This window comes from Astyanax mexicanus, chromosome 7, assembly GCF_023375975.1.
Source record: "Astyanax mexicanus isolate ESR-SI-001 chromosome 7, AstMex3_surface, whole genome shotgun sequence".
Taxonomy (NCBI): domain Eukaryota; kingdom Metazoa; phylum Chordata; class Actinopteri; order Characiformes; family Acestrorhamphidae; genus Astyanax; species Astyanax mexicanus.
Genome location: NC_064414.1, coordinates 29,464,369 through 29,477,571, shown reverse-complemented (window position 1 = coordinate 29,477,571; position 13,203 = coordinate 29,464,369). Strand labels below are relative to the sequence as shown.

Here is a 13,203-nt window from a genome sequence, read left to right as displayed (position 1 = left end):
CACACTATACTACACCACACTACACTACACTACACTACACTACAGCACATTAATGTAACGTGATTTTGGGGATTTTATAGTGTTAATGTCTTGTTCATTAATGAAATTTTGCACTTTTTTGAAAAGAAATGTTTTAAAATTTGTGTTTTTAGGCCCAATGGTTAAACTATTATATTCAGATGTACAATTTACTGTTATTTAGTATTGTATTTTGCACATAATTAGTAAAATATATATATATTGATGCCAAAGGATATATAAGACATTTTGAAAAAAAAAAACTTGGCATGGATTTATTGCGTTTTGCGAAAAAACGAATTATTTTTCAAAATAAATCTTTAAATATTAAAATCTTGATTTGATTTTTTTGTGTTATTTTAACCTTAGTATGGTATTTGATAGTTTGAAACAGAAAACGGTGGTTTTCAGCCTACCACTTTCTTGCTAAAGAAAACCCTTTTTTACTCAAATTGATAAAAATGGATTTATAGCGTTTTGGAACCAAACTCTTCATATATATATATATATATATATATATATTTATATATATATATATATATATATATATATATATATATATATATATATATATATATATATATATATACACACATACATACATACATATAGGCTACACACATTTTTTATTTGTTTCGACTGCCTCGATGCATTGGTGTCCCACATTGTCCCACACAAAAATAGTCTTTGTCCCACATCTGTTGAATTGGAATCTGGTCACCCTAGTCGTCACTGTCCAGTGGAAAAATATGTATCTCACATGTGTGTATTATTGTTAAATGTTGCTGATCGGATCATGAACAGTCACAGGAACAGAAAATAAAAAAATTGTTATGTGCAGGTGTAGCCTTAGTTCATAGGTATAGGACTATGTTATCTTTCTGTATTATGTTACCGAATTTTTCAGACTATAAGGTGCACTTAAAATCCTTTAATTTTTCCAAAAATCAACAGTGCGCTTTATAATCCTTTGCGCCTTATGTATGAATTCTACCAGTCGGGTATTAAGGAGCAGTAAAGCCACTGAAGTACAGCGATATAAGGGTGAGTTTTCAGTGAAGTTTCTCCAGAACTACGGCTGGGTGCAGCAGCATTAGCATGAGCCGCTAACCGAAGCGCTAGCTCTTTTGCCATTTAGAGGTGAGTATATTGGACTGTAGTCTACATGTTTGCTGTGTTAAAACAAGCTACATGTTACGAACCGCTAGCTGATAGCACCCTGGTTTACTGGAACACTCAGGGTTTCTCAGTCTAGCGCTAACGGGCGGCATTTATGTCCCGCTAGTGCTGCGATTAGCGGCTAATGCTAATGAACGCATCCTTAGATAAAATATTGGTAATTAGGGCTTACTGTAAATAAACAAAAGTGCTTTACTCTCAAATAAATAGTTTTCAGGAGAGAAATCTGTGTAGATTAACATCCAGCACTCGTTTAACTTAGCAGTGTTTTTTATATAGGCTCTTTCCCCAGCTTCCCCATTAAAATAGAAACATGGCAACACCGTTGCTCGTTTTGATATAGGCATCTTTACTAGTGTTGCTTAATGCACCTTATAATCCGGTGCAACTTGTGTATGAAAATAGATAATCATTCACAGGAAATTCGCCAGTGTTAAATCAACACTGTTAGAGTTCAATTTTACACTTTTAGCTTTAATTTAACACTAAAAGTGTTGATTTAACACTGGCGAATTTACCGTGTTGATAGTGTGCCTTATAATCCAGTGACTTTGAGTAAAAGATGCAAAATGTTCTTAATATTGAAATTATTTCAAGTATTTGTTTTATCATTTCTATTGGTCTGTTCTTCCATGGGCTAGAGGAGTATATATAATCCATGCAATGAGCTGTGAAGCAGTGGAACTGTTCTCTGAAATACTCTCTACAATACTTTTGGAATGAGTTGAAAGTGGTGATCTTTCAGCATCCTCAAATTACTGATGCTCATGTCAATGAATGCAATCAAATTCTTGCATAATTACTCTCAAAAATGTGGTAAAAACCTTCTCAGGACAGTTGAGACAGTTACTCCAACAAAAATAAACTTTTTTTTAAACCATTGTTTCTTCAGAGACAAAAAAATTAATGATCAGGTGCCCCAATTATATTGTTCATCATATGGATGAATAATCTGGGCAAGTTTAGTAACTGGGGACTGTAGTGTACTGTAGATACAGTAGGCATTGCAGTTCAGCCAAAGCAGCTTTATTTTCATCAGCCTATTTTATTGACGTGCTAATAGCTTTAGATGTAACTGGCTATTTTTTTCAGCTGCTTAGAAGCTGTTTTAAATCTGCCTCTCTCAAACAAAGATGACCTTTCTATTGCTGTAATAGATGTTTGTGTACTTTTCCATTTTTTCTGTTCCGTTTTTATTCTTCTTTTCTGTTCTTATTTTTCTTTTTTTGACCCTTTTATGACCATTGACAGACTTTTTGATGTATTTCCTTCCTTGCTGCCTGGGAATATGCCTCTTTATTTATACCCCTCACTGATAGTGATACATTGTGAGTAAAAACGGGTTCCCTGTGGCCCAGAGTGCAGTCTAACTGTCTCTCACTCTCACCCTCTCTCTCTCTCTCTCTCTCTCTCTCTTTCTCTATCTTTCTATATCTTTTGCTCTCTTTCTCTCTACGCTGATAGTATATATATATATATATCTATATATCTATATCTATGTTGCATGTATCAGTCTAGCTGCTGCATCCTCCCCACACCGCTCATCTTTACACTGTCCTCAGCCCAAACAAGACGATTTCAGCAAGGTACCGCCCAGAGACTGACCAAACACCTGCCCACTGTCCCCACTCACACCAATCCCTATGATCCAGGTGTTTTAACATTAATGTGAACAATGCAAGAACTTCAAAACCCCATAATTCAGATGGCTTATTCATGCTCTGCCTGCAATGATTCTGTTTTAGCAGTTATTGCTAGCTTGCTAGTTTAAGGGCTCATTTAAAACAGATGCAGATATGGAAGATATGGGATCAGTTTGTATTATGTAATTGATTTGTTGTTTAACATCTAAAAATAATCTCAATATAATGTAATATAATATATTTTCTAAACTGTTGCCCTACGTAAGCCCAATAATGTACATGAGCCTGTATGTCAGTTTGAACAGTATTTTATTTCATATATATATATATATATATATATATATATATATATATATATATATATATATATATATATATATATATATATATATATATATATATATATATATGTTGATTAAGCATTTTTGTTTTCCAGTCTCAGTGTTTAAATATACCCTATATTTGGGGCATAAAATGTCTTTAAATGACAACAGTAATTTTTAGCAAAATTATTTTTTTATTGTCCAAAAAAAAAAAGATATTGTGACAGGCCTAGTTGCATAGCTAATTTTAATGTTGGTATTCAGGTTAAAATAGTACTCTACTTTGCTCAACTATGTTATACATACAGATAAATCAGATATACATACTATACCTCTGCATTATGAGCTATGCATACAGCTCTGGAAAAAATTAAGAGACCACTTCAGTTTCTGAATCAGTTTCTCTGATTTTGCTATTTATAGGTATATGTTTGAGTAAAATGAACATTGTTGTTTTATTCTATAAACTACAAACAACATTTCTCCCAAATTCCAAATAAAAATGAGAAATGGCTGAAATAACAAAAAAATATGCAGAACTTTCACACCTCAAATAATACAAATAAAACAAGTTCATATTCATAAAGTTTTAAGAGTTCAGAAATCAAAATTTATTGAATAACCCTGGTTTTTAATCAGAGTTTTCATGCATCTTGGCATGTTCTCCTCCACCAGTCTTACTCACTGCTTTTGGATAACTTTATTCCACTCCTGGTGCAAAAAATCAAGCAGTTTATCTTGGTTGGACGGCTTGTGATCATCCATCTTCCTCTTGATTATATTCCAGAGGTTTTTAATTTGGTAAAATCAAAGAAACTTATCATTTTTATGTGGTCTCTTTTTTTCCAGAGCTGTACATACTTTACTTCCATGCTATGTGCTATGCATACATACATATATACATACTTTACTCTACATTCTATTTGCTATATACACAGATTTACAGTGTCAAGAAGAAAGTATGTGAACCTTTTGGATTTTCTGAATTTTCTGAATATATTTGTCATAAAATGTGATCTGATATTCATCCAAGTCAAGGGTATTGAGAGATATAATGTTATAACCAAAAATAATAACACAAATAGAAGTCTTTATAATAGGTCTTTAAACCCGCTCTTTCAACACTCATTGTGGTAGTGGAAAAAGTAAGTGAACACTTAAAAATTAATTGCTGGTTTAATCTTAGTTTCATCTGTCCATTTTAAATCTTTTCTGTCACTCTGGGTTGTTTCTTTACATCACTAATGAGTCTCTGTTGTTCTTATGGGGTCATTTTGCCTGGCTGCCCACTTTTTGGCAGAGTTGCCATTGTCAAATTGACTTTACTGTAAACGGGTTAATTTCTAAAGTCTTTGAAACCCCTTCCAGCTTTATGTATTTTTTTTTTAAATTGTAGATGCTTTGAAAGCTCTTTTTGGTGCGGCATTAGCTTATCTACTTCTTGTGCGGAGCTCAAAACTCAAAAGGTTTGAGTGGTTTTAATCAATCAAATTAGCTCTAGGCCACAACTTTAAAGTAGCACAACTGAAGTAAATCTCATGTTTGACTTTAATTCACTTTTTTAAGGTCTTAATTCAATAATACACCTTACATTCTTTTCCACTAGCACTATGAGTTTTTTTTTAAATGAAGACATGAATAATCCATGATTTTTTGTTGTTATTATAAGCACATTTTATTGTCAATACCCTAGACTTGGATTAAGATTAGATCACATCATCACAAATTTGTGCAGAAAATTATGAAACATATATTTACATACTTTTTCTTGTTACTGTACATTTATGCTATACATAATTTGTGGTATACATACAGATATACTTAACATATTATATATACACCTACAGTATATCCAGCTTCTCCAATAGTACAGTCTAAATCCAGATGTCTTTTAACAAAGTTACAGCTGATTAGAGCAACAACCAAAAAAAACACATTTATGGTGAGAGCATGGATAAGTAATTCCTGTAATTTCCCCCAAGGGTTAACCATAAGATTATGGAATTAAGCCAGCGTCCATCCTGCTTTATAGCACATTCAAGCCTCATTCCGTATTCATCCTAACCCAGCCCCCCTGCCTCCAGTCCCAAAAGCCCTGTTGTCCCAAGCCCTGAGCAAAAACCGCACCCGAAATGAATGTGGTGACAGTCCGAAATGTCAAGCAGACTGATACTGGAAACACTAGTTATGGACGTCCCAGCGCCCAGAGGAAGAGCACCCCATACAGACACACATACATGCACGCACAAACACACTCACTGCCAAGACGCTGTGTTTTCAGAAAGCGGAAAGTGTCCTTTGGGAAGTTCTTCACATTCTTGGACTTGAACAAGCATTGTCTCCAAAACACAATCAAAACAATGTGGTTCCCCTTTGCTTCCACATCACCCCCTCACCCTAGCCCCCGCTGCCCAGGCTCCGGCCAGCTTCTCTCCAACACATAGCGCTCATCCTTAACTCTCCGAATTGAAATGGTCCAGCTCTGCATTTCAATTCTCTTCTGAGAAACGTGGGCCCTTTTTTACTCACTGCCAACGATTACTATACCTCTCCTGATCTATCAGAGCCATGGCGGATCAAGGTTGACCAAGCTGCTGTACAGTAAGAGGCCTCTAGATGGCAGAATAGCTCTGTAGTTGGAGTAGGAGTAGAAATGGAGCACTGAGGTCCTCCTAAACCTGTTTAGCAAGAATGCTGTCAGCTGGAGGGTTAGTTTGGTGTGAATGGAAGGGGTTTTCTCACTTGTCACTGGGTTTTCTTTATAAGTCTCTCAGCTCTCAGTGGAACGTGATGTTTGAATGTTTTTTTTCTTTCTTTCTTTTTTTTGTTTGTTGCTGCTGCCTCTTTTAGAAGCTTTTTTTGTTTTCCTTTTTTTTTGAGAAAAATAGATTTGCTCTGATTGATGTGTGTTGCCTTTGTATTGGAGAGCACTGTAGAATCTACAGTTTAGAGCATTAATTAATCAATCATCACAGGTTGTTTACCTCAGCAATCACATATATATATATATATATATATATATATATATATATTTATAATTGTGTGTGTGTGTGTTTTATTTGGCATTCTTGGTTCTGCAGTGTGTCGAATTCTATTCTTCTAATTTTCTATCACTGTTTGGAAAGCTGTTTTTTTTTTTTACAGAGTGCCGGCAGCATTCTTGCTAAATCTGGTTCTGGGGTTTAAGAGGCTTCAGTTAGGGTCTGTTTGTAGCTACGTTAAAGTCCCTCACGTCGTCATGTTGTCTCGTGTCTTCTCCTCCTCCTCCTTCCATGTCTCTCTCTCTGGCTAACATATCCACATGACGAATGCTTTGATGAATGTCAACCTCAAATCTCTGAAGTGACGGATTTCAGCATGACATTGAAGTCTCAGCCTCACTGCTGCACGACAGGGTGCCGCCTTGAACTGTTTCTGTCCTGCAAACAGTTGACTAGTCTCCACTCCAACGCTGAGACTGCAGCCATCTCTCTGCATGCTTACGATCCCTAATTTGAGCTCTTATGCATGATCCTATAGGGGTGAAAAAAAGAACAAACAAAAAAAAAAACCAAGAGAAAAACAGTCCCTGAGGTTAATGTACCCTATTCTCTCGCTGGCGTAGTACTGAAATTGGCCTCTTAATTTAGGCTAATGTTTTCAGATGGAAGCCAAAAAGCAGCATTTTCCCTGCAGAGCGGGTGCCAGACTTGATTATGGTCCGTTAAAGCAGAGGCACCAGGAGAATGAGTACCAGGGACTGTTTATTTTGCTGTTTTATATATTTTTGTTTTTTTTGTTTTTTTTATGTTTTAAGCTTAGATCACAGCAGACAAACTGCTGTAGCCTCTCACCACCACTCCCCCGAGATACACTTTATGGGTACACAAACATACTTTGTGGAACACGCTCCCAAATACATTCTTACGTGATTGCACAAAAACTCTTGCAGAACTGTGATTTACTTTTTTTCCATTAAAAAATATATAAACCACACAAAATTAGCCCATTTTTTAGGGTGTCATAAACATTGACACTTTTGGCCCCACACTTTTCCCATATAACCAGACTGTAGCAGTTTAGCCCTGCCCATTTATTCTGATGTTCCAAAATTTCCCCTCGGGGATCAATAAAGTATCTATCTATCTATTACAAAGTTTTTCACCTCTTTTTAAATGAGGTGCGATACATTGTACATATATACATTTGCATAGATCGTGTTACATGTGTTTTAGGATGAATAGATAAATAGAAATGCTTCAAAAAAGCTTTGAATACAATCCATTTACAGACTTTTATTTTATTACAAAAGTTAAGACATTTTCTCCTTATGAAGATCCTTCGTTTTGTGTGGCAAAAAGTGTAGTCTTACAAACTTAGCAACAAAACCAATTTGTGCAGTTCTGAGAAAACGAGAATCTTTATAAATCATTAAATGATTTCCCACTATAAGGTGCACCGGATAATAAAGCGCACTATCAATAAACGTCTATTTTCTGGTCTATTTTCATACATAAGGCACACCACTAAGGTTTCCACTAAGTTTAGGTGCAGAGCATTAGCATTAGCTTCTAACCACAGGGCTAGCTGGATATAAATGCCACCCAACAGCGCTACACTGAGTAACTCTGAGTGTTTTGTAAGCCAGGATGATATCAGCTAGCGGTTCAGTTAGGACACAGTCCAATATACTTACCTCTGAATGGTGAAAGAGCTAGCGATTAGCGCAGTTAATGGCTAATGCTGCTCCAGCAGTGCTGCCCGAGGTTAGCAACAGGCTACAGGCCGATAATTCTCACCTCTGAATGGTGAAAAAACTAGCACTTAGTGCAATTAATGGCTAATGCTAATACTGCTCTAGCAGTGCTAGCCGGAGTTAGCAAAAGGCTACAGGTTGGTAATACTCACCTCTAAACGGCAAAAGAGCTTAGGCTTAGCGTGGTTTGTGGCTAATGCTAATACTGGTCCAGACCCAGTGCTGGAAAAACTAAATTAAAACTCCTGTATAATGCTGTACTTCAGCGGAGTGACTGCTCCTTACAACCTGACTGAAAAAAAAATCATAATTCATACATAAGGTGCACTGTCAATTTTTGGAAAATATAAAGGAATTTAAGTGCCCCTTATTGTGCGAAAAATATTAAATATCTTCAGAAACATCGTACAGCATAATTGCAATCTACCTTGAAAGTTTTCATGAAATTCCTACACAGTTTTAGCTCAGTCTGGCTATCACAGTAGACGGGGGCATGTGTGGTGAGCTGGCATTAGAGTTAAGTAAATAATAGAGCCTGTAGTGTAGTGCGATGCCACTGACAGAGCCCTGCTGCTGCATGATGGGATACAGGTACGTGATCTAGAGGATGCAGTTGATGAAGCGAGTTAGCTGCTGAATGCATTCACCCATTCCTCTCTGCCTGAATGCCCCCTTTTCCTGCCCCTTATCCCACTGTCCCTACTGCCATATCTGACCTTTTGTGACATAATCAGCCTTAGGGCACAGCTTGACCCTGGCGGGATGGCTGCTTCCTGCAACCGTAGAGAAACAGCAGAAAAAAATTCACTAAATTTTCATTTGTATCTTCTTAATGAAGTTGATTCGGCCTACTCAAATACTTTCCTGACAGAGGAAGAGTTATGTGTGGAAGATCTGGCAGCCGAGCAGGAGCTGCATGTTCGTCTCCCACTGACGGGTCAAGTCTGTGAGAGCTTGCTGCTAAGGCTTTTTATTTTTCACTTTCTGTTCCTTTAAAAAACAAAGTTACCTTCAGACATCCCTGGTTGATAAACTCTTTTTTTTCCTTGCCATTAACCTGCTGCTTCTCCTCTCCTCTCATCCAACACATGACTATAGCCAAGATGTCCGTCTACAAGCGAATGAAACTGGCATGTTGTTTTGATTGCGGGCGCTCTGAGCGCGACTGCTCGTGCATGTCAGGCAGTGTACATAGTAACATGGACAGCCTTCAGAGGGCCTTCCCACTTTCTTCTGTCTCTGTTCATGATTGCTCAACCAGTTTACGTGCCTGTAAGTTCGATCGCCAAACCACACTGTTCTTTCACGTCTGTGACCTGTGTTTGTGTTCGATGTCCTCCATGTGCTGTGCTGTGCTCTTTTAATTTTGTTTTTAATTTTATTTTCGTTTTTTTTTTTGTTACTTCTGCCACCACTGTTCCCCTCTCTGTGGCTTTTTTGTGGGTGGTTGTTTCTTATTGATAAGTATGATTTTTCTGTACAGTGGTCTGGTGGTAGTGGTAGTGCTGTGGCTTCTTTGTGATGGTGCCGCACTAGGTGGTAGGAGTGTGTTGGCGCATGCAGTGTGTATTAGTGGAGCCTTGTGCAGTGGTGCTGGTGCCTTCACACTTGGTCACTGTTCGGTGTTAAACAACTGCAAAACAGGCTTTACAATCTTATCTGTTCAATGTTTGCTCTGAAAGAACATTGATTTGATGGGCTTTTTGTCATGTACTGTAAAGTTGTAAATTATGTTGATATTGATGATGTGCCGATGTTCAGTGATTATTGATGGTCCTTCAGGTTGAGGATGATGAAAAAGAAATGCTTTGCTAACTTTCTGTCTTTTTCCAACTAAGCAGCATCAACATCTGGGATCATTTTGAAGAGTGTGTCATCAGTGTTGTGTTATAATGCTGTGTTTTGTTCTGTATATGGGGACAGTGAGAAACAAATGTGGCTAGGATTATAGAAATGAATGTGTGGTCAAATCAGACATTTGCCTGAAGAGCTCTGTCCATTTGTAAAGATGCTGTTGTTCATTGTTTGAGTGCTATTTTACAGTCACCCTCATTGTTAATTAAGTTTTATTTACATTTGCAACATTTATTGGCACATATATCACATATTTTGTGTAATATAATTTGTACAACCCCAGATTACAGAGAACACACACAGAGTTTCTTATATTTTATTTGACTTTTATTTCATTGCAGACACTATGAACGCAAGATGTTTCATCGTTTCTGTAGTAAACTTTATTCGTTTCTTTATATTTGTTAATACACAGGTGTTCTTGCATTTCAGGCCTGTTAAAAACTAATGCTCAGTAACGATGCCTGTGTAAGTGGAGGCAGCTTGTGATGTTGCATTGTCTTGTTAAAAAAATCTCATAGACATCCCTGAAAAAAAGATGTTGTCTTGAAGACAACACGTGTACTTTTCTTCATTCACCCTGCTATCACAAAAGTGTACCATGCCATGACAGACCCTGGCTATTGGACATGTTACTGATAACAGTCTGAATGGTCCTTTTTACTGTGGTCCACGCTTGCACATAATATCTATTTTTTCTTATAAAGTTTATAAAAATTTGACATCACTTTGTGATGGAGAATTGCAGATGCCTCTGTGCTAATGTTTACCCAAGTAACCCTTTCCCAATGTGGTAATATCAGCTATTAAATTGATTACTAATATTTAATGATTGCACCTAGATGTTTATTAGCAAAAGAAATAAAGATAGCTAGACAAAACATGACTTATCTTCATAATGAGATAAAAGTCAACATAAATGTAAGCAACATTTCAGATTTGGGGTTGTATTTTTCATATTTTCTTTGAAAGGAGCTTTGTACTCCTAGCACTTATTTGCCCATGCAGAGCTTAGTTCAAGAGTAAGTACACACTGGCCTGTCTCTGTGCTCCTATTCTTGGACAATCATCTTTTATCCATAGGCCATTATCCCTCTAATGTTTCCACAAGCCCAGAGAAAACAATTTTTCTCCCAGTGAATTTGCTTATAATGAAGTACACAATCGAGTAGACAAACACAGAGCGCTCTTCACTCTGCCATGGGATCAAGCTCCTCTCCCTGCTCAATGCTTTTCTCTTAGCCAGCAACCAGAGACGAAGAAAAAGCAGTCAATGTCCTTTATTTAATGCCTTGTATACCACAGTGGGACTGTCTGGCTCGATGTAAAAGTTAAAAAGAGATCCCCTGGCAGAAACTCAATTGAGATGCCAGTGATTGGGTCCGTAGAAGGAGTGCGGATGACAGACGCAGTAAGCCGCGCGCCGCGCAGTGCTGTGGAGGGGCCTTCTCATTAAGCCCCGGCAGATGTGAAATACTAAAGTGTCTGTCAGTTCGTCCTGGCAGTAGCATGGGCTGCTTATCAAAGCAGGGGTCAGTTCAGACGATTGCATTTCCTCTGAACTGCTCTCCGACCGCTCTCCACATCCCGTTAGATTAGTGTCAAACACGCTATGATGAGTTTGGCTTCGAGTCTTGTGTTTTGGTCGGGGGGTGATATCCCAGGATACCAATTACTGGCCATTACATTGTTACTGATCTCCCATCGCCCCATCATCCCTTGTTGGATTTCAGGAAATCCTTTCCTTTCACTGTCTTAGCGTTTTTTTTTTTTTTTACTGTTTCTGATTTGAGTGCGTGTTCAGTTAGAGCTTCATACCTCTGACAGTTGTTGGAGCTCAGGATTTGCTTTGCTTTCTCTCATCGGTTTTGTGTCAGAGCGAACACAACGTTCCTATGATGAGGAATTAATTTCCGAGCCTCTGTCTGACTTTGATTTCGCTGGGTTGAATAATTGATTTCTTTTGGACTCGATCTTGTATGCGGTTTCAAGTTCAGCTTCTACTGATAACGCTCGCACCTCATAAACACAGCGAACAGAGCGGCAGCTGTACACGCAGTCGAGTTAGCGAGCTTCTCTGAGCGCTCTGAGGCCTCCTGCCTGTCGGATCGTGTACTTTAATTCAGTGGGCAGAGAAGAAGCTGGAAAACAGCGTCCTGTAAAATGAGAGTTGTGTACTCCAGCCGCTCTGCACCCCACGGGTCACATAGCGTATATATCACAGTGTGCCTCCGCTAAGCATGGCGCTCTCAGAGTTATACCTCCGCATTATATGAGCGCAGTTATTGCTGAGATAAATACAGCTCCCCTGGATGCAGTAATTCTGCAGAATGTGGGGAACGCGTGGCAGCATAGGTGCTCTGTCCTAGACAAGCAGTGCTGCATCTTCAGAGCCTCCTCCGCTCCACTCCTCTCTTCTCTGCCCTGCTGCTCTTTGCTTCATTCCGCACGTGCAACCATCTGGATGCTAATGCTTTTCCATCCCGGAACCAGACAAAGAATTATTAGTATGAAAATGAGATTCATGAGAGGTAGACAACTGCGTCTCTTTTTTGCTGTTAGCTGCAGCAGCAGAAGCCCAAAGAGCGCTTGTCAAGGAGCCAGGAGTGGTGTAGCCGTCTTTACGGCTGCGGAGCTCGGCACACCATTAAGAGGTGTTTGATACCGACGAACAGCGCGAGCCGCAGGAGGCACGTGCGCCGGCAGCGGCTCAGCCGCCTCTGCAGTAAGTTACGGTGACAATTACGGTCCCTCTGCTCTACCTGCCGAGACTTATCCTCTCATTACGGCAGATTTAAGGAGTCTAAAAGGCGCTCCACATCTCAGAGGGCATTAATTCCTGTTTTGGACATAACAGAGCTTCCACTGGAGCCGGGGCCATGACTGTTTTGTAAACAACAGCGGCCAGTCTTGGACTGAGAGGCGGGAGGGAGAGGTCAGGGGCTTCTTTTCTGCTCTTGGGGGCATATGTTTATTTTTTTTTTCTTTCGTTCTTTCTTTCCTCTCCTGCCGGCTCCGCTCGGTGTCAGACGTGGGAGATGATGATTTGGAGAGCTGGGGCAGGGCTGGGCGGGGCGGCCCTGAAGAGCGGATTCTCCTGTCCGCTCCTCGCAGGGAGGACCTCAGCTGAGTCGGCCCTTATGCGGCCTGACACGGAAATTATGTTTGCATTTTCATTTTCCCCAGCACTGCTGGTGCGTCAGCAAACTCGGCCTGACAGTTCCTTACCACCAGGCAGGAGCAGGGGCCGCCCGCCCCCCTCCGCCCGTCCGGGACAGATGCTAGCCGGAGCGGCCACTCGCTCGTCCCGCGCCCTCAGATAGCAGGCGACAGATGCCAGGGCCGGCGCGGGGCCCCTGCCTGAGCGCTCATGTCACGGCCCCGCCCTGGGCCTGCGCCGTGACCTTTACGGCATCGGATACCACAGCTCTAATGAAGGAGCGGGTCTCTG

General features: G+C 39.5%; 1 protein-coding gene across 18 annotated transcripts in view; it reads left to right on the top strand.

Annotated features, from left to right (window-relative positions):
- kcnma1a (potassium large conductance calcium-activated channel, subfamily M, alpha member 1a) overlaps positions 1–13,203 on the top strand; it is a 258,450-nt gene that overhangs the window by 199,166 nt on the left and 46,081 nt on the right. The window contains exons 20-21 of one of the 18 annotated variants that reach the window (XM_049481018.1): positions 2,517–2,525; positions 8,997–9,170. The exons of 15 other annotated variants lie outside the window; for them this stretch is intronic. In XM_049481018.1, the coding sequence (XP_049336975.1) occupies positions 2,517–2,525; positions 8,997–9,170 (183 nt within the window). The remainder of the gene's footprint in view (positions 1–2,516; positions 2,526–8,996; positions 9,171–13,203) is intronic. 2 more of the 18 variants (XM_022684855.2, XM_022684875.2) reach the window with 2 other exon arrangements.